The sequence below is a fragment of the Prionailurus viverrinus genome, chromosome C1 (assembly GCF_022837055.1).
Source record: "Prionailurus viverrinus isolate Anna chromosome C1, UM_Priviv_1.0, whole genome shotgun sequence".
NCBI classification, from domain to species: Eukaryota; Metazoa; Chordata; class Mammalia; order Carnivora; family Felidae; genus Prionailurus; species Prionailurus viverrinus.
In genome coordinates, this window is record NC_062568.1 from 190,220,382 (window position 1) to 190,242,051 (window position 21,670).

The window sequence follows — 21,670 nt, forward strand, 5'->3', positions numbered from 1 at the left end:
TGCGGCATGGGTACTTACAAAGTAAACATTAAACAATCAGATTTAAATAAGCAGAGAATTTGTCAGATTGTTCCTCTGCTTAGTTACTTGTCTGCCCTTAGGTAATGCTCAAACATTTCAATCTGACACACAGGCTGGTCCTTATTCACTTCTTGGGCTTTCTCCACTAAGCCACCCAGGTTCCATTCATATCTGAGGAACCCCTTTCCCCAAGTATGCATTTTTTGTGCCTTTGCATATGCTGTTTCCCCTGCTTGGAACGCAATGCCCTCCCTTCCCACTTGACCATAGGGTGAACAAATTCACTTTCAAGATCCAGTTCAATTCTCCCCTCCCTAAAAAACCAGATTTTTCCAGACAGAGCCTGGGTACCTATCCTCTGCTCCCCAGTGCCCTGGACACACATTTTCCTCAGCACTCAGTACTCTGATTTGCTTACAAGGTATGTTTCTGTCTCCTGGTTGTCTAAGGTACATCTTCCTTTTTATCTGTCTCATGCTTACCCAGTATGATGCCTTCCTCAACAGACACCAAAAAGTTTTTGTTGCAATATTTGTCTCCCATACACCGCCACAGACTCATCTGCATATCCTGTGGCCAAAAAGGGCTCAGGAAACAGAGTAGATGAGTGGCTACGACTGTCCTTTTTTCCCAGTATGAGCCCTCTAGCCTGTCCAGTAAGAGCCAGGTGGTCCTCCAAGCAGCTTTGTTTCCACTCTAGCGCTTGACCTTGATTACACACCCTCCCTGGCCTAGAACCATTGGTCCACCCTGATCCATCTCCTGCAAAATTTTCCAGCTCCACCCCACCCCCACCCCTTGTTCCCTATCCTTCCTGCTCTAGGAACCATTCTGCTTACCTGCCCCAAATACACCAGAATGTTCCAAATCTCACATGTATTACATGTCTCCTTTACTCTGCTTGAAGTGCCTTTCCCCCAGTTTGCCCACCTAGAAAGTGCCTGACAACTCAGACTGTCCCCTCCTTCAAGAAATTCTTAGAGCATTAAACATGCTCTCTCCTGTGCTGCTGTCCTGTAACTGTTAACACCCATCCCAGTGTAGTGTGACCTGTCTGTTTCTGTCTTGGCGTCCTGTCTACCATAGCACCTGACACAGAGCAGGGTCTCAGTGACTGCATGCTGAGAGAATCAGGACATCACATTTTGAGAGGATAGTGGTGTTGTCTTTTGGGAGGGTTTTTTGGCTGCTGTGTTACCTTCGGCAAGTTGCTATAGCTCTCTGAGCTTGTTATTCACCTATAGAATTAGAGTGACAGTACCTACCTCCTAGGGTTGACATAAAAGTTGGATTGAAACAAGGCTTATAATACACACGAGAGTAATGTCTGATACACAGCATTCAGCCAGCCGTAAACACCATGACTTCTGGTGCCTCATTTCCTCTCCACTGGAGAAGGCAGGACCCATGAGGACCCCAGAAGCCACACACAGGGCTTACTGGCCCAGAATCCTAACCTCTGCTCTCTGCCTGACAGGCAAGAAGGGAAAGAAACACAGGACACACAGGCTTCATGGGAGTATAAAAATAGGACTTTTTTCCCCCCTCATAATCACATCAATTATCAAAGAAAGAAACAGTATGTAACAAAAATACAAAGCTCTGGTCAATTTTTTTTTGTCTGTTTTTGTGTTTTTTTGCTCCCTCACCCAACCCTCCCCAACAGCCCCTTCCCAGAGAGCTCCTGGCTGAAGCCTGGATGCTGTCCCTGGGGTCACCCTGGGGCTTAGGAGAACCGGTGGTCCAGGTCCCTCTGGGGGCTGGCCGAGTAGGAGTAGGCCTTGCCCAATACCAAGCGGTCCCGCAGCAGCTTGAAGAAGGCATAGTAGTTGCTGAAGAGGATGAGCGCCAGGGAGATCGTCTGGTGCCACTTTTCAGAGGACATTAAGGAGTACAGCTGGTAGACAATGACAGCACCCTCCAGCAGCAGAAGGATGTTGAGGATCCGCAGGGGTTTGCTGAAAAAGAACTGCCCAGGAAAGGGTAGGCAGGGACTGGAAAGTATGTTCGAGAAACCTGCCTGCCGGATGGGGGTTTGGGGTGGGCCAGGGAAGGGGACAAGCTCTGGGGGCCCCATACAGACTTGGATGGAGAGGAAGACTGTGAGGTTGGGCACGGACTTTGCCACCTCTCCGCCTCTGCCTGTGGTGTTTCTTTTCCGGGAAGCTTTTCTTGAGAGGTTTCGCTTACTCCCTCAAACCTTTTCTGGTCTATAATCGACACCTTTTTATATGTGATCCTCCTGGGTATAGTCAGGCCTGAACAAATTAGAATCTTACGACACAGGCATGGAAAGTCATCATAGACTCTACAGTCTGAGAAACCCACTTCTTCATGGGTAGCATCCCGATCTAGGCCAGAAGCTTCTAGGGCATGTGGCGACACCTCACTCTGACCTGGTATTTACAAAGGAAGACAGAGTGTGGGGACTCGAGAAAAATGTTCTCATCCGTTCCAAAGTGCAATCAACGTCTTAGGGAATTTCAATTCTGCAGGGACCAAGGTACCTGACCTCAAGAGCTACTTAAAGGATGGGAAGAGAAGTGGCAGGAAATGGGAGTCCAAGAAACCAGCATGCCAGGCTCAGTTCTGAACCTGACAGGCTACAGGACCTTGGGCAAGTCCCTTTCCTGTCGGGGCCTCGGGTTTCTCTACCGTGAAGAGATGACCCAGATCAATGATTCCTCAAACTGTGTTCCTTGGAACCCTGGGTTCTGAGGAGGTCTTTTAGGGGCTATAGCAGTGGTGAGTGGGAACTGAAGGGAGTTCCAACTCTTTCAAATAGAGTAGTGCCAGGAGGTCCTATATACCAGACTTCAGTCTATGACTGTGTTGGAAAAAAGGCTTTTGAGAGTAAAATAAGTAAATAAAATGGAGACCACTAGCCTCATTGATTTTGAGCAACCCTTTCCATAATGCTGAGTCCAGGAGTCATGACCATCAGATCCCAAGTTTCCGAGCAAGGCACCCTTTAACGAGTTAGACCCTCTGAGCCAATTTCAGTCTCGGAAAATGGGGAGAGCCGTGGTGTTTCTCTCACACACAGGCGAAGACTGCACGGAGGCTGCACGGCAAGTGCTTACCACTGTGCCTGGCGCACCATATGGAATGGGGATAGTTCTTATTTTCGCCACTGAGAACCTCTTCTTTTATTGTATCATCCTCCCCGCCTCCACCCGATGTTTTCAAGGATCAGCCACCAAGTGAGCTGCACTTATGAAGTCACCACTGGTATGGCTGTCCTTGTGCTGCACAGTGTGTAGTTTCCGCTGGATTTGGGAAATGCTGAAAATAGCTGTCTCTTGCTAGGACATCACCTTCCTGTCCGGGATCCTCCTGCTCTCCAGATCAGGCCCCACCCCTCCTTCCCAGGGGAGGAGACTCACGTGGAAGCGGAAGTGGGAGACGTCAGAGGGGATAGCCACGTTGTAGTGGCCCACTGCCTTGTAGACGTTCTTGCTGTGTTTCACCAGCACGCCCTGCGGCCACATGCATTCTTCCGTCCACCTGGAGGCACAGCCCAACAGTGCCCCTTATGCCCAGCTCACCCACAAAAGGGGGTACCAGAAGCCTGCGCCTGGCGTGATCACCAGGGCCCCCGACTCCCATTTCTATCATTTAGACACAGTGACTTTCCTTTTCTGGGTCTCAGCTGCCTCCTCTGTAAAATGGGGTAACAATCATGAGAAATTCACTGCACTGGGAGGCAGAGGGTCTAGAGTTGTCATTCATGTCTGAGAGACTGTCCAGAAAACCCTTTTCCCTCTTCGGGTGCATTTTCCTCACCTGCTCTTAACCTCTAGCCTCCATCTGGTCTACTACACAGCTGCCCGAGTGGTCTTTGTAAAACACCAAGCTGAGCCTATTCTCTGCTCGAACCCCCTTAAGTGTTTTCAGTGCTCTCGGAGTCAAGTCCCCAAGGATGTGGTGTTGCCACTGAGGCCCTTCCGTGACTCCCACCGCACAGCTCAGGCACAAGCCATTCAGAACTGTCTCTAATTCCTCCAGCACAGCTTACTGTTTCATGTCTCTGCGCAAGTCTCTCCCTCCGACTGAACTGCACTTCCTGATGCCGTATCCTTCTGGCAAGCTCTTTCCAAACTCAGGATCCTCCAGAAAGCCTTCCTCAAACTCCCCACAGAGTTCAGCATTCTTCAACTGCTCCCTGAATCTCCTGCTACTGGTCCACTTTCCCCAGTGTTTTATCACTTATGTATTTCCCTGTATTCCTCACTAATCTGGGAACCCTTGACGGAAGAGATGGTATACAATTCATCTCTACGACCTCAGGGCATGGCACAAGGCCTGGCACAGAGGGACTTCAATAAGCACGTGATTGAGATGGTGGGATCTTCCAGTTCTTCCAGTGTTCTGCCAGATATCACAGGGACTCCCGGGGTCCTGGGCCAGAGGACAGAGAATTGCTGTCTACAAAAAACTCTATCTCATTCCTACCCTGTTGATTCATTCACTTAAAAACCAGTTATCAGGGCACCTGGGTGGCTCAGTTAGTTAAGCGTCCGACTCTTGATTTCAGTTCAGGTCAGGATCTCAGGGTTGTGAGAGCCAGCCCCGCATCAGGCTCCGTGCTAGGTATGGAGCCTGCTTGAGATGCTCTCTCTCCCTCTCCCTATGTCCCTTCCCTGCTTGCATGGTACTCTCTCTCAAAATAAACCAAAACAAAACAAAACAAAAAAACAAAAAGAGGGGCACCTGGGTGGCTCAGCTGATTAAACGTCTGACTTCAGCTCAGGTCATGATCTCACAGCTTGTGGGTTTGAGCCCTGCGTCTGAGCCTGCTTCAGATTCTGCGTCTCCCTCTCTCTCTGCCCCACCCCCAAAATAAAAAAAATAAAACTTAAAAAAAAGAAAACAAAAAAGAAAAACCAGCTATCACATTATACCTAATAACACAGACGAAACTCACAGGGATGTGCTGAATGAAAAAGAAACTGAACCCACGATTTCATTTACATGAACTTGTAGAACAGCCAAAACTAACCTGTGGTTAGTTTATTTATTAAAAAAAAAAAAATTTTTGTTTTTTGAGAGAGAACACGAGCACGTGTACACGCACAAGTGAGGGAGAAGGACAGAGGGAGAGAGAGAATCTTTTTTTTAAATGTTTATTTATTTTTATTTTGAGAGAGAAAGTGTGTGCAGGGGAGGGGCAGAGAAAGAATCCCAAGCATGTGGGGCCTGATCTCACGAATCGTGAGATCATAACCTGAGCCAAAATCATGAGTTGGGACACTTAACCAACTGAGCCATCCAGGCACCCCGAGAGAGAGAGAGAATCTTTTTTTTTTGAGATTTATTTACTTTTGAAAGAGAGTGCAAGCAGAGAAGGGACAGAGAAAGAGGAGGGCGGAAGATCCAAAGCAGACTCTGTGCTGACAGCAGTGAGCCCGATGGGGGATTCGAACCCATGAGCCGTGAGATCATGACCTGAGCCGAAGTCAGATGCTCAACCAACTGAGCTATTCAGATACCCTGAGAGAGAGAATCTTAAGCAGACTCCATGCTCAGCATGGAGCCCGATGTGGGGCTTGATCCCCAGACTCTGGGATCATGACTTGAGCAGAAATCATGAGTCAGATGCTCAACCGAGCTACTCAGGCACCCCCCTTATGGTTAGTTTTGAAGGGATGTAGAAAAATAGTTGTCTGGGTGGTGGTGGTGAGGGGGCGGTCATTGGCAAAAGCTAGGAGGAAATTTTCAGAGGCTGTAAATGTTCTACATCTTGATTCGATGTGGGCTACGTGGGCATATATGACTATCAAAACTCAAAGAACTATACACTTTAAGATCTATGCATTTCACTATATGTAAATTTTACCTTATAAAAAGACTAGACACGAACCACAAAAATTTACTGTGGCCCTATTATAAGCCAGGCACTCTGGGAGTGAGATGGCTGAGTACTTGACAGGCAAGGACCCTGACGACCGGGAGCTTTACTCCTGGAATAACAGCCAAGTAACTAAGCAAACACAGCAGAGTGTTAGGTGCAATGATCATGATATTATGGGGTTGTGGGAACACAGGGGAGGGGCGCCAAACCCATCCTGGGTGGTGAGGAAAGTGTTCCTGGAGGAAAGCAAAGTGCTAAGGAATGCATAGGAATTAATCAGGAAAAGAATTGGAAAGGGTGTTCCAGGCAAAACAAGCATCATGTGCAAAACCCTGGATACACACATGCATATAGAATTTGAGGATCTGAAGCAGTTTGGTCTGGCTAAGGCAGAGTATGAGTGGAGGCATGGTAAGAGATGAGGCAGAAAAGGCTGGCAGGACCCAGTGTAGCGGCTGGGAAGCCATGTGCAGGAGCCTGGGTCTTCTCTGTGGACCACGGTGAGCTACAGACAGGTACCTCCCTCATGTTCAGCTATATTCTTATTTTTCTCATTTTTTATTTTTATTTTTTATTGGGGGGGGGGAGAGAGCGCGCACACACATAAGCAGGGGAGAAGGGCAGAGAGAAAGAGCATCTTAAGAACACTCCACGGTCTGCGTGGAGTCCAATGCTGGGTTCCATCCCATGACCCCACTGAGATCATGACCTGAGCCAAAATCAAGAGTCAGACACTCAACTGACTGAGCCCCCCAGGTGCCCCTTAGCTATATTCTATCTTTCTACTCCTTGCTCCCCTCAGAGGCTATGGCTAGCCAAGCCCCCTTTGAGCCCATTTGGCAATCTTCATCCCCTTTCCTGGACCACCTGGACAGAGCCTGGGAGGGTCCCTAACTAGCATTGACAGCCAACATCAGGAAGCTTGGCTTCTGTGGTCTTCCTTTGCATCTCTGCTTCTTGGTGGGCCTACCCCTACAAATCTGTCTGGGGGGCCTCTTCTCTGCCACACCTTGTGCTCGGCCCACAGCTCAGATAAGATTCAGGTGGGCCCAGCCTCAAGGAGCTTCCGGTCTACTGGGGGAAAGCAGGCAGGAAAATTAGGGTAACCTGGGCGAAAAGTACTGCGGTAAAGGCACCATGAAGGACGAGCCAGGCTGAGGGGAGGCCGGCCCAGCACCTCAGGGCTCCTGAGCAGGTGACTTCTGCCTTTGCAGGGCCGTCCTGCAGCTGGGCTTCTTTCGGCCCATCATCCTAACGATTTGTGTACGGCTGTCACCCCCACCAGACTGTGAACTCCTTAAGGACCTTGTCTCAGTCATTTCCTCCCTGTGGCTCTGCTTCCCTGGCCAGGGCTCACCATAACCACGGTCAGGGCTAACACAGCACATCTCCTCTGACCAGACAGATGGAATGGGTTCCTTCACTGTTCAAAACCCCCCCAGCCCCCCTCTGCCTGTAGGTCAAAGTCTAAGCTCCTCTGTCCAATACATAGCACCAGGCTGGTTATGGCTTCGGTAGAGGTAAATGCCTGCTGGAAAGGAGGTGACCTAATGATTGAATGGATGAGTGAGCAAGGGACAGAAGGAGAGAAGCAATGAATGAATGCAACAGCATATTGGTCAACGAGCTGGATAAAGAACAGTCAGCAAATGAGAAAGTCAACGAGTCTGTGAATTTACTGCCTGGCCTCCTCACATCTCCAGCACACTGCAAGTTACCTAAGGACAGAGGACATGTCTGCCTTGGGTCCTGCCATACCCTCCTCTGGCCACAAGGCCCAGCACACCAGATGTGCTCAACAACCACCTGCTGACTGAATGAATGAGTTGGTGACGGAGGAGGGGACTAACTCCAGACACTGACCAGGAGGGCCGGGGTTGGGCAGAGAAGGGCAGGGCGACTCACGGGTGCTGCAGCACGTTGGAGCACAGCGCTGGGTCCACCTTCTGCCAGCAGCCCAGGTGGGCAGCGGCCTTGTGCAGTAGGTCACAGTAGCTGGCAGGCAGCAGGTGCTGCATGAGGATGACTGAGGTGCTGATGGACACCAGGAGGAAGAGCTCACAGGACCAGCGCTTGTCATAATAATGCGTGTTCTGGGGGCAGGGGGTGGTGGGTTAAGGCCTGGGATGTCCATAATGGCCTCCCTCCCTCCCCCTTCCCTGATTCTGTCTGCCTCGGAAACCAGGACAGCCCTCAGTGGGGGCCTGAGACCAAGGATCAAATACCTAACGAAGAAGGCTTAATCATGGGCTTAGACCCTGTGCCCACTACTCAGTTCTCCACAAGCTCCTCTTACATAAAAACTGCTCCCGCTGCCTACGACTCTGAGCCAGAGCATAGACTCCGGGGTCCAACAGACATCAGTTCAAATCTTGACTCTGCTGCTTTATTAACTATGTGATGCTGGGCAAACCATTTCACTTCTCTGTGCTCTAGCTGCCTCATCTGTTAAATGAGGATAAGAATAGCTACCAACCACCTATGAGAGGCGTTAGGGGGATTATCACACTCCTGAAAGCTCTAGCACATTGTAGGTGTTCAAGAAATATTATGTCCTCTCAGCCTCAAATCATTCAGCGCAGTCTACCCCTGGAGAAATGTTTCCAGCCTACTGTCAGCTGGGGAGGTACCTTCCCAGAAGGCCAGACGAGCAAGAGAGAAGGCACAGGCTTTTGGAGTCATTCAGGTCTGGATGAATCCTGGCTTTCCTACTTACTGATGAAGCTGGACATTGTGACATGCCTGTGCCAAAACAGCCACAGTGAAATACAACATCACTGCTTTTTGTTATCAATCAAGTATTATGAACAGCAATATCATGTCCCAATCATTGGCTGGGTAACCTTGCGCAGGCCACTCCCTTTCAGGGAGCCTTGTGCTCTCTACTCTAAAATCGAGGTAGCGGTCACTCTAGCCCTCAAGAGAACAGATGGGAATCTTGTCAAAAACGGTCCAGTTATTTATGCAAGGGGGAGGGCTCCTGCGGGGCAGCTCCCCACCCCATCCCCACCCCACGGGCTGAGCTACGTACCTTCACAAACCAGACAGGCACAAAGGCCACGTAATAGGCACTCAGCATGGAGCTGACCAGCACTTCCTTCATGCGCCAGTTGAAGTCCATCTTGAGGAATTCTACCTCGCTGCGGATGAGGCTGGGGGACAGGCAGCAGGCGTGGGTGGGCATGGCATCTGGGCCGTACAGCTGCCGTGTGTGCTGCTTCCACGTCTCCCGCAGCGTCAGCAGGTAGTCCCGGCTCCGTGCCAGGCCACTGACCGCCTCCCGGGGACCCACAGAGGCCATGTGGCTGAAGAGGTTTGTCTTGCGCAGGTCACAGTTCAGCTGCAGGAACGGAATGTACATCCCAAACCTGCTGGGGAAGACAGTGGTGAGGGTAGGCCTGCCCATGGGCCACGATCCCAATCTTTACCCACGGAGGGAATCTTCTTTCCTCCCTGGGCCTTAGCTCTCCCGGCTGCTCAGAGGAGAGAATTTACCCATACTTCTATACAGCCATCCTCCGGTAAGACATTCAACACACGTATTGGCATCGAGTGCAGGCCAAGCATTGTGCCGAGCGTCGGGAACAAAGTAGGAAGTAGGAGACAAGGCCCTGCCTCACAGTCTATTGCTGACCAACAGTGATCCTAACAGCCCACATTCCTTAGGCACACTCCATGCTCTAGACACTGTACTAAGTGCCTCACACACGTTCTCTTCTTTTGTGTCTCCTAAGAACACTATGCATTAGGTACGGTTATTTTGTACCCTTTTGAGAAAGCCGCGGCTCAGAGAAGTGAAGCGGATTCCCAAAATTTACCCAATGATAAGAAAGCAACAGAGCTGGGATTCAAACCCAGAACTGTCTGGTACCAAAGACCGAGACGCATAATCAACAAATACTAAGAGTAATTCATTAGTTAAAAAAAAAGGTACAAGGGGTGCCTGGCTGGCTCAGTCAGTGGAGCATGCAGCGCTTGATCTCAGGGATGTGAGTTCGAGCCCCGCACTCAGCACAGAGCTTAAACAAAACAAAACAAAACAAAACACGGACGCGGTACCACAAGAGGTCTAAATTGTTAGGGCTGTATACATTAAAGGCAGCTCTTCAGCTTGTGGAGGAAAGCAGTTCAGGGACAGTATTTACCGTGTGCCTATTATGTGCCAAGCACTGAAATGGGCCCTTGAACAGTACAAATCCCTTTCCCTGAGCAGTACCCTTAGAGTTGGTGCTACTCAGTGTGGGGTATTTTGAGTGTATGGCTGGTATCTTTTGAGGAGGGAACTAGATAGACCTAAAGGCCAGGAGAGTAGATAATTATAGAAAGTAGCTAAGTGCCAGGGTGCCCGGCTGGCTCAGTTGGCAAAGCATGCAACTCCTGATCTTGGGGTTGTGAGTTCAAGTACCACATTGGGCACAGAGATTACTTTAAGTATAAATAAATATGTAGGGGGAGAAAAGTAGCTAAGTTAGCCTAGCACGTGTCCATGGAACAGTGTAGTAGGTGCTATTTCGAAGTGTTCCTTTTTTCAGCTTGGGGCTTGTCAATTTCCCCAGGTCCTCAGACACAGCCCCAGAAACGTCCCTGGGCTGCCCCTACGAGTTAGGGCCAATGAGAATGCTACATTTTCTTCCCCAGAGTAGTGTTTTTCTTCCTTTTTCCTGATGTTCCAAGAAGGAATACATGAGTATCCTTGGGTAAGCAGTTGGCCTTTTTGGGTTTTTGCTTTCTGGTCTATAAAATGGGGATGCTAGGGGCGCCTGGGTGGCTCAGTCGGTTGGGCGGCCGACTTCGGCTCAGGTCATGATCTCGCGGTCCGTGAGTTCGAGCCCCGTGTCAGGCTCTATGCTGACAGCTCAGAGCCTGGAGCCTGTTTCAGATTCTGTGTCTCCCTCTCTCTGACCCTCCCCCATTCATGCTTTGTCTCTCTCTGTCTCAAAAATAAATAAACGTTAAAAAAAAATTTTTTTTAAATGGGGATGCTACCATTCTCCCTGGTATAAGGTTAAGTAAGATTACTTTGAGAACCGTGGTCAGCAGCATAACCGTTAGGGTCAAACAGGCCAGGATTAAAATCCCAGCTCTGCTATTGACTAGCACTCTGATTTAGGGCAAGTTATTTCATCTCTATGAGCCTCAGTTTCCTTAATTTGCTTTAAATTACATAGCTTGTACTGATTCTCTACACTCAGGTATTACACCTAGTGTTTTCATAAATACCCTCTTTCAAACCTTGTAACAACACCCAGCATGGTGTTTGACCCAAAGTAGAAGATCCATAACATTTGCTTAGAAAAGAGAGACCAGGGATTCTGTCTTAGAATTTTGCTTAGAAAAGAGAGACAGAAAAGAAGACTGTAATGGGATTCCCAAAATATTCTTCAGGATACCCTGTGGGAACGAAGGAGTGGAGCACCGATAGGATCAGGGAGATACAAGGGATTCAGACTCAAATTTAAGGGCAAGTACTCAAGAATCTCCCTGGTTTTGCCTCCAAGGAGGACAGCAGATACAATTACGTTATTTGGCAACAGCAAGTGACTGCTCCACGGGTCACAAGTTAGAAGCAGCTTCACTGCAAGATGGCAGATTCCCTCTCGCCCCCTCCACTCAAGACATGACCGTATAAAAGTAGGTAATAAATTCATATCAGCAAAAAGAATGGGAGTGGGGTTACTGGTTCACAAGTGATTTTGACAAATTTAGAAAGCAGAGGGAAACATGTTGACAGAGGAGGAAGGAAGCCATCAATAGAGCCACGCTGTCCAACAGAAATATAATGAGAATTACGTATGTAATTTGAAATTTTCTGGTAGCCACTTTGAAAAAAAATGAAATTAATGTTAATGCTCTACTTAACCCAATATATGCCAAATATTGTCATTTCAACATGGCATCATTATTTACCAATGAGATTTTTACTTACTTTCTTTTTTTGTACTAAGCCTTCAGAATCTGATGCATACTTCACACTTACAACAACACACTTCAATTCAAACTAACTTCTTTCAAATGTTCAATAATAACAGGTAGCTGGAAGCTGCTCAACTGGATGGCATAGGTCTAGAATATGCTGCGAGGGCTGTACTGGGGGTAGGAGCTTATCTGCCCAGTGACCCAAGAGAGACTCTGGCTTGAAGCAGACACATCTGATAAAGGGTAGAAGTGAGCAGCAGGACTGAACAAATGGGATTAAACAAAGATCTGTATTTATCTATAAGAGTCAGTCCATTTATTCTCTTATTCACCTCACACAATCTACCCTGAAGGATTCTTCTGTAAAGAATGTGAATAAACTACCCTGGGGAGAACTGAGATCTCTAATGGGGGCATCCTAGGATAACCCCCTCACCCTGGTTTCTGGCCTATGGGGGCGCACAACTCACTTATCCTAAAGCAAAGTCTGCCAGTCTGTGTGTCCTGCTTTTATAGTTAGAATCCCTGGCCAAAGCTCCCACTCATATATACAATGGCAGAGAGAGAGGAAGTGTGCTCCAACCTACTCAGTCCTTCATTTGTAAGTGTAAAGAGACAACTGAAGAAACTAACGATGCTTAGAAACCTAGCAGCAGGAAACGAAAGACCGACCCCAGTGGAAAGACAAAATTGAGGGAACATGAGAGATTTTTAAAACAAGAACAGAATGCTATGAGAAAAGGACAATCAGAAAACAAGAAAGAGGTCTGAGAGATAAAAAATTTGACTGCTGAAAAACTCAATAAAAAAGCTGGAAGATAAAGTTGAGAAAATCTCCCTAAAGGCAAAGTAAAAAAAGAGAGAGAGGAGAAAGAAGGGGGGAGAGAGACAGAGAGGAAGAAAGACGGGGATGGGGGGGGGGGGGGGTGGAGAAAGGGAGAGAGATGAAAAATATGAGGGAAAATATAAGAGAAACAGATGATCACTCTATGAGGTCTACCACCTTAAGAACAGAAGTCCTAGACAGAATAGAAAAAATGGAAGGGAAGATATTATCAAAGAAATAATAGGAGAAAATTTCCCTGATCTGAAGAAATAGCCAAATCTCCAGGTTAAAAAGTCCTAGAGTACAGATAACGATGACTGACCAAAGTCCCACACCAGACACCTCCTTATAAAATTTCAACTAATCAAAAGACAAACAGGCTACCTCTAAAAGCTTTTAGAAAGGAAAAAACAAGTCATCTACAAAGGAACTGGAATCAAACTGGCATCAGACTTCTCACTGGATGCTAGAGACAATGGAATAGTATCTTCAGACTTCTGGGAGAATATGAATTTGAACTTAGCAATCTACATTTAGCTGAACCATCAATCAAGTATGAAGGCAGAATAAAGACATTTTTAGACATGCAAGGCCTCTAAATGTATATACCTCCCACACCCATTGTTAAGGAAATTACCTGATAACGCACTCCAGCAAAATAAGGGAGAAAACCAAGAAAGAAGACATGGGATCCAGGAAACAGTGGATCCAACCCAGGAGGGCAGCGAAGGGAAGTCCCAGGCTGAGAGCTGTACAGCAGGCCTAAAGAGCAACCACTCCAGACTGGAGCAGGAGGATGGAAGGCTCCAGGAAGGATGTCTTTAGGGGGAAAAATGGACTCCAGGCAACAGGTAGCATGACTGAGAGGCTGGATAAACTTGAGGATATGTTGAAGGCCCATCACTCTTTTGTCAACAAGAAAAAAGAAAGGCAATTAGAACTCCAAGGAAAAAAAAAGAGCCTATATTAGAAAGTTACAATCTAAATACGAAGCAAACTAAAATGTGGCATGATTTTAAGCAATTGATGGAATGTAAGAAAAGAGAAACCATTTGACTTTGACATGAAGAACTTTCTTTTTTTAAGAGGTCCAAGATTATAACTCAGTAACCACAGAGAAGGAACGTTATCTATGCACACTACTTGGTCCTGAAGTGAATGGTATTTTCATATTCATAATAACATCAAGGCTACTTATTGCTTTTTAGCTTTTAGAATTAACCTTAAACAAAGAATGGAAGACTTAAATGTGGTTATATAGGAGAATGTGAATGTCAAGCTTAACAACATAAGAGTATAGCTGCCAGGAAGTGAGAGGAGGAAGAGGGGAGGAAAAGTGGAAGGGTAGAGTTCCTAACATTAGTGTCTACATTAAAGGGATTAAGATACTATTGTTGATGAGATAAAAAATACAGGCATAGTGATATTATTGGAAAAGATAATCAATAGAAAAATAATAAGTTATCAAATACTGGGAATAGTATGGATGGAAGGGTGAATTAAGTAAATCTTCACCTGTCATTGAAGGGAATCAATGTATGTATTTGTGTGTATGATGTGCTTGTATATGCATAAAACATTTATTTCCAGGATATACAAGAAACCAGAAATGCTGGTGGTTACCTCTTGGAAGGGAAACTGGGTAGCTAAGAGACAGGAGCCAAAGAGAGACTTCTTCATTCTATATTCTTTATACATTTTTACACATATTTATACATTTTGAATTTTAACTATGTAAACCTATTATCCAGCTATAAAATCAATGATAAATTTTTGAAAGGAATAAAGGCACAAAGATACTAGAATTATGGAGGTAACTCAAAAAACACTGAAGGTCAGAAACAGTGAGAGAGATCGCTTTGGAGAAGTGGGACTAGTAAGCTAGTAAGTAGGGCGCCTGGGGGGCTCAGTCAGTTAAATGTGTCTGACTCTTGATTTCAGCTCAACTCATGATCTCATGGTACAGGAGTTCAAGCCCCGCATCGGGCTCCGTGCTGACAGTGCACAGCCTGCTTGGGATTCTCTCTCTCCCTCTTTCTCTGCCCCTCTTCCGCTCGTGCTCATTCTCTCGAAATGAATACACTTAAAAAATAAATAAATAAAAAGCGAAAAAGTGGGGTTGGAGGCTGTTGTTCATCATAAGCTTTTTAGCACTACTGGACTGATTTGTTAGGCTATGTATGTCTTATGTTAATAAAAAATTAAACATTAAATAACAATAAAAAAAAAAAGGCAAAGTATGAATACTAAATGATACCTGTACCCAAAGAGAATGGATTCACTGGATAGCAATCAGAAAGTGAGAAAATTAAGGCGACTATTGACGGCTCTAACCATTTGTTATCATCTATCAAAAATGTACTGCACCTTTCAGTACAGTCATTCTACTTCTCGGAACCTGTTGACAGAAATATTGGACAAGTGGGCAAAGATGTATGCAAAAGAATGTTCCCTACCTCACGGTCTCCAATAGGGAAAGCTAGGAACACCTCAAAAGGGCACCAATAGAAGACAAATACAACTGTGAAAAATCTACACAGTGGAATACTATAGGCTATTTTAAAAAATGAGGCAGGGGCGCCTGGGTGGCGCAGTCGGTTAAGCGTCCGACTTCAGCCAGGTCACGATCTTGCGGTCCGTGAGTTCGAGCCCCGCGTCGGGCTCTGGGCTGATGGCTCAGAGCCTGGAGCCTGCTTCCGATTCTGTGTCTCCCTCTCTCTCTGCCCCTCCCCTGTTCATGCTCTGTCTCTCTCTGTCCCAAAAATAAATAAACGTTGAAAAAAAAAATTAAAAAAAAAAAAAATGAGGCAAACCTGTATGCATCGCCATGGAAAAATACCCAAGTTATATGATGATGCAAAAAAATGCAGTAAATTGTACAATATCATGCATAGTTTAATTCCTTTTTGGTTAAAAAAAAAAAAAGTATACGTGTGTATGCTCGGACAGAAAAATTTGGAAGGATATGCTGCAAATAATGGTTTTCTGGAGGACTGATGTTATATAGGACTTTCATTTTCTACATTAAAAGCTTCTGTAAAGTTTAATGTTTTTATATGACACATGTGTCACTCTTATAATTAAACACTAGTTATAACTGAAACAAGTGTGATGGGGCTCCTCCCATGACAGTGCCCTTTTGGTCATGCAAGGTACAGAGGGAGGAGTATCCAGCTCTGAAGCTTGCCGGGACACAGAAATGGCCCAGCCTGAGGAAGTTCATGAACCAGAAAGCCCAGGGGTTGGGAAATGATTGTAAATGCCCAGGCAGCCAGGAGCCTGCCCCAAGAACAGCCAGCGTGGACATCTTGCCAAAGCTCTCCCCGGTTCTAGGTCAGAAGGGGGAAGTCCTGGGCTCTTTCTAGACACTGTCTTTCCGTCCTCAATAATCTGGGCTCTGGTGAGATGGAGTGAGTGAGCAAAACAAACACAAAGACTGACATACACGCACAGACGTGTAGATATGCACACACACTTCATGCATAGACACCCACACAGAGAGACATGCACACACGCAGGTGCTCGCATGCACACAGACCTGGGGGAGGCACCGAGAGATTACATAAACATTAACATACAAAAAAAGACAGAGAAAGAACCAGAGAGAGAAGAAAGAGAGAGGGAGACAAAGCCCATGCACCCCTATCAGGATCTGTTCCTTTGGCATATACACTCAGATCTGAGTCCCATTCTGACCTCCCCCTTGGTGGCACCTTGGGTAAATTAGGCCTGCTGTCTCAGTTTCTGCTCCTGCAAAAACCTAATCACCTTAGTCTCAGGGGGATGTTCTCAGACAACGTGAGAGGATATTGCTGCTGCCCTGCCATGAGTCTTCCAGGTATGGGGGCCTGCTGACCCAGCCACACTCAGGGCAGAGGTCAGGAGCCAGGTGCTAGGCAGTGAGGGGTGGAGTGAGGGGTACTCACGGATAGCAGAGGAACAGGAGGTTCAGGAAGGAGTAGGTCCTGAAGAGGTGGATGAGGGAGCGGCACAGACTCCAGCCTGTTGCCGTGAGAACGGTGAAGCGGGTGAGGAACAGCAGGATGGAGCGAAAGAGGGAGACCTTCCCCCTCTGAGAAGCCTGGGTCAGGGCGAGATAGGACAGGATGGGGCCTCGGATAGGCCACGGGGACTGTGCCCAAATCCCACCCAGCGTGACCTGTGATCCCACCCAGGGAACCATGGGGCAGCAGGCCGGACAGAACCTGGCAAGGTGAATGCTTTTCCTTGGTGCCCAGGAAACTCCAAGAGTAAGGGGATGTGAGTAATGTTCTTCAACCAAGTTTAAAGGGAGCCCCAAGGAAAATGCCTTGGGCTTGAAGGGCTAGGCGTGTTTCCTTGGTACCCCCAGGGGAAAGGCGAGTTCCCAAGTCCCCGGTCATCCTCTAGGACCCAATCACCTCCTTCACGATGGACCCAATGAAGCGGCGGCCCAGAACGATGGTGGTCACCATCAGCAAGTTGAAGTCGATCAGGTGGAAATTCTGTCAGGGGGCAGAGGCTGGGGGTCACGTGGGCCCCCTGCCCATATACGGGCTTTTTTCAAACCCACCTCCCCCTGCCCGGTCCTTTCCACAGGGACTATCCCCACTCTCCGACCTTTACAAGTCTCTAGCTGAGTCAGACCAGGAAATTACCTAGAGGAGTAGAACAGGACCCAGAGGAGGGAAGTGGGACAGTCCCTGGAGATAAGAGAGTGGTGTGTGAGCCCTGTTGCTCTGATCACCCATGCTCCGGTCCCTGAACCTCTCTTTCTACACGGAGACCTTTCCACTCCTTAAAATACTCAGGTATGCCTGTGGCTCTTCTCCCCCACAGGACTTAAGATTCTGCCTTCCTTTAGGCAAAATCTATCCGATTTATCTCCACTACCTTTGAACCGCCTAACGCAGTACTGAGCAATTCGGGTGAGTGTTCAGGAATCATTCATTTTCTGTTCCTTCTACATGTTCTATGCCCGGCATGAGGCCAAATGTACAGGGCACTCGGTAAGCTGTGTTAAACTGAAGCCAAACGTCATACACACACACACACACACACACACACACACACACACACACACGCGCGCACACACACACACAGCTGGTCCTAGCTGGGCACCTACCAGGGAGGTGTGGGATGGCGGGTGGGAAGGCGGATACCACCACACTGTCTTGTAGATGTTGATGTAGTGGACGAAGAGGGCTATGAGCTGGCAGAAGAAGAGCTGCAACTCAAACAGAATGCTGGCCTGGACTGGCAGCTCGGGGATCTTGCAGTGCTGTAGGGGCACGACCGTCTGGGTGGCCAGAGGGGGGCTGGAGAGGCCCGTCCCAGAACTGCTCCTGGGAGGTGGGGAGGGAAAAAACATCAGGAGCTGTCCTGAGAACCCCACCAAGAAGGGCTTCTGGGGCAAAGGATGGTGAGGTTGGGTCAGAAAAGCAGCACAAGGCAAACACGGAGTCCTAATCCTGCCTGTCAGACAAAGGAGCCGACAGAGACTTTTCCTATCCCTAATCTTATTCAGGCTTTCCAACATTCCCCAGGAAGGCAAGAATTATTAGATCCATTTTACAGATGAGGAAAAGGAGGCCCAATGAACGGAGACAACTTGTTGAAGCCACCAGAAAATCAGGAGCAGAATTGTAAGTGGAATCCTGTAACTGGGCTTACTATACTATGTCCCTCTGCATCTGCCCAAGTGACCACCACTCTGGGTCTTTTGCTGCTCACTGCACTCTAAGCCCCCGTCTGGGATCTGGAGTATCACATCCTAGAGCCCAGTGAGAGAGAGCTTTGTTCATACTGCCCCCGTGAGCCCACAGTGAGGGGCAAGACACAGAGGTGGTTTACCTGGTGCGGGAGCGGACACTGGTGACTGATGCACTGGAAGTATGGCCCCCACCAGAGCCCCCTGACGATCCTGGCTCACACAGTGGATTTCGACAGTAGGATGTCCTGTTGGGACCTCTTCGTCCTCCTGTGGGACTCAACATAAAATAGATCCTCAAGCCGGAGGGCATATATCAAGGATAACAGCAATGATACTGGCTACCAGTTACCTGGAGTCTCGTTTTATCATTTAATCACAGAGACCTCTGATCTGGCCCCTGCCTACTGCTTCAACCTCATCTCCCATTCCCTGCCTGGCCTCCAAGCTTCGGCCATCCTGTCCTTTCTCCCCTTAAGCAAACCAAACTTGTTGCTACCTCTTATATTGCTGTATCATGTCTGGAGAGCCCTCCCCTGACTGCCATTTTTTAAGCATCTGCCCCCATAACCCTCTTATTTCTACTTTTCTCACAATTCAGTCTTAGAATTTATCGTATTCACTTGTTAACATATGTATTGTCTTTCTCACTAGAGCAGAAAGTCAGTGAGGTCATTAACTTTAGCTGTCTTTTTCACTGTGTATCCCCTCCCCCTACCACAGAGGCCAGCATAAAGTTAAGTGCTCTATAAGTCTGTCTTGATGAGTGGCTGAACCCAGCAAAATAGGTTTCCCACAGATTAGGAAACTGAGTTTACACTGTGTCACGGGTAATTTGTGGGTCTGAGGCTTGAGCTCTTAGCTCTGGCGTACGCTGTCCTGTTCAGATACTATAAGCCTCTCTAGGCTTATGATTCTGGGCACCCTTGAGGTCTTTTTCTCAAGAGCCCAAGATCCAGCTCAGTAGGCATCCTGGGGTTTCATGGTCAGGACCAGGACCTGAGGACAGGGTCAAGGATGTGGGTTCTGGGAGAATGCTGTGGTTGTGGACCCAAACCCTATTTCTCTAAGCTTGTCAGTGTAGCCCAAACTCCCAGGCACCAATCCTGCACAAAAGCCCTGAACAAAGGTCCTAAGCACCACCCCAGTCCTAATCAAAATTACAGCCCTGTTCAAACCACCTCATGGCAACAGAGCCTGCACTCGCCTAGCACAGAGCCTGCACTCGCCTAGCTTCCCAGCTCGGGAGGTTTTCTCACACGTGTCTCCAAAAAGTACTTGTCCAGCTCTGCCCCCAGTCAGCCTCCAACCCAGAAGCTCTGTTCATACACTATCACACCTGGCTTAAAACATCCCACATATGCACCTTCAGTCCAAAAGCTCTGCCCACACCCACTCTCCTCTCTTTAGAAGCTCTACACCCACGTAAAGCCCCTAGGCCCAGAAGCCCCGCCTACACACAGTTGTCAGCCCAGAATACGCGCCCACAAGCCAATAAAAGCTCTCTTTGCCCAGAAGCGCGGCTCCAGAATGGGCTCCCTAGGTCCGGAAGGTCTTCTCGCCCCGCCGCCCCTCGTGCAAAGCCCGAAAACCCAGAAAGTTCGCCCCCGAACAAACGCCTAGAAGCCAGGAGCTCCGCCCCAGCAGTAAGGCCCCGCCTACCGCTACGCCCCGTCCCCGCTTCTAACCCAGGTGAGCGGGTCTTCACCAAAGCCCAAGCCCCCATGGGCCCTCTCCCTTTTAGAAGCCCCGCCTACCGCGCCAATGCCCCGCCCCCATAACCGAGGCCCCACCCTGCAAAGCGACAGGAGGGGGCGGGGCCCCTCTGTGCCCCGCATCCCCTCCCCCTTCCCTCGCCGGGATCTTGTCCGCGTGGGGGAGCAATCAGCAGCTTGGCCATCCCGACCCCCACGTCTGCCCGTTCCCCGGCCGAACCGGACCCGCTCCGCTCACCCATCTCCTCCCCCCGGCGCTCTCCGCTCCGCCGCCGCAGCTCCTGCGGGCAATATGTCGGAGGCGACGGCGGCCGGGAGAGGACTAACCGCCGCAGCCTAGTCCCCGGGTATCAGTCGCGCGCTCCCGCCTGGCCGCCAAATTTGCATACAAGGCGGGCTGGAAGCTGGGAACGCGCTTCTTAAAGGGGCCGCGCGGACAAAGGCGGTGCCTGCGCGCTCTCTTTGTCTCTAGGTCCCCTACGCCCTTGCAGCAGCTGCTGCTCAGGAGACCCCAGAGGGAGGGAAGTCACCTCCTGCTTTTCCCTTGCGTGCCTTCTCCCACCGTCTCTTCAGGCCGGAGGGAGGGGACCGGAACCGTCTCTCGGCTCCTGAGCGAGATGGACTGTATCCTTGAGTGGCCCCCAGGCGGCTCAAATTCAACGCGTCCCAAATTGGGCTTTCATTTGTTTTTGGACTTATTGTTCTCTGGTCCACCCTAGCGAAAACCTGGGAGTCGTTTCCCTCGACCCCCAATCCCTTTCACTTAGTTTTGCTGACCCTAAATCCTAAATATTTCTCCTGCCACCACCTTAGTTCAAATCCTGCTTCTGCCAATTCTGAGCCTTGAAATCTTTTTTCTTGCTCTTTACAATGAGGCTCGTAATATTCACCTTATAGGTCTTGGTGACGATTGAATGAGATAACGCTCGCAGAACAGGGTCTGTTTTTAAAAATGTTAGCCATCATTATTATTAGGATGCATGGCAAGCACTTAACACAGGAAACACTCAGTAAATAAGGTACTGTTACCAAGTGTTATGATTTCTTCCCTCACAAGACCTGTAAACTGTCTTAATCACCTGGTAGCTCCATGGCTTAGCACAGTGCTTGGCACGTAATAGACATCAATATTCAATTAATTGAATGAATTAGTAGATATTTGATACTCATACTTACAGTTAACTGGGAGGAAATGGACATAAAATTAGTAAATTCGGTAGTATATCAGGAGGGAATAATTGTGGGGGTAAACAGGAGAGGGGTATGGGAGGTTGCAATTTTAAACAGGACAGTCAGAGTAGGCTTCACTGTGAAGGTGACTTTTGACCAAACACTTGAAGGAAATGAGTGAGTTAGTCATGTAGATATCCAGAGAAAACGGGTATTCTGGGCAGAGGGAAAAAAAAAAATCAGGTATGAACCCAGCTAATGTGTTTAAGAAACGGCAAGGTCAGGGGCACCTGGGTGGCTCAGTTGGTTGAGCATCTGGCTTCGGTTCAGATCGTGATCTCACAGTCTGTGGGTTTGAGCCCTGCATCGGGCTCTGTGCTGACAGCTCAGAGCCTGGAGCCTGCTTCGGATTCTGTCTCCCTTTCTGCCCCTCCCCTGCTCACACTCTGTCTCTCTCTGTCTCAAAAATAAATTAATTT

The 21,670-nt window shown here is 48.3% G+C and overlaps 1 protein-coding gene across 5 annotated transcripts; it reads right to left on the reverse strand.

Moving 5' to 3' along the window:
• Positions 1–1,531: 1,531 nt before the first annotated feature.
• TMEM39B (transmembrane protein 39B) lies at positions 1,532–20,384 on the reverse strand. 5 transcript variants are annotated; one of them, XM_047870666.1, is made up of 9 exons: positions 20,260–20,384; positions 18,450–18,576; positions 17,722–17,941; positions 17,018–17,101; positions 16,544–16,698; positions 8,907–9,243; positions 7,781–7,968; positions 3,408–3,528; positions 1,532–1,990 (listed from the first exon to the last, which is right to left on the reverse strand). In XM_047870666.1, the coding sequence occupies exons 1-9, from the start codon at positions 20,261–20,263 to the stop codon at positions 1,748–1,750; spliced, it is 1,479 nt and encodes a 492-aa protein (XP_047726622.1). In that variant the 5' UTR covers positions 20,264–20,384; the 3' UTR covers positions 1,532–1,747. The 5 variants fall into 5 exon arrangements, with proteins under 5 accessions (XP_047726622.1, XP_047726621.1, XP_047726623.1 ...); XM_047870665.1 differs by lacking the exon at positions 20,260–20,384 and adding an exon at positions 19,969–20,055; XM_047870667.1 differs by lacking the exons at positions 16,544–16,698; positions 17,018–17,101; positions 17,722–17,941; positions 20,260–20,384 and adding an exon at positions 19,969–20,055.
• Between the last annotated feature and the right edge of the window lie 1,286 nt (positions 20,385–21,670).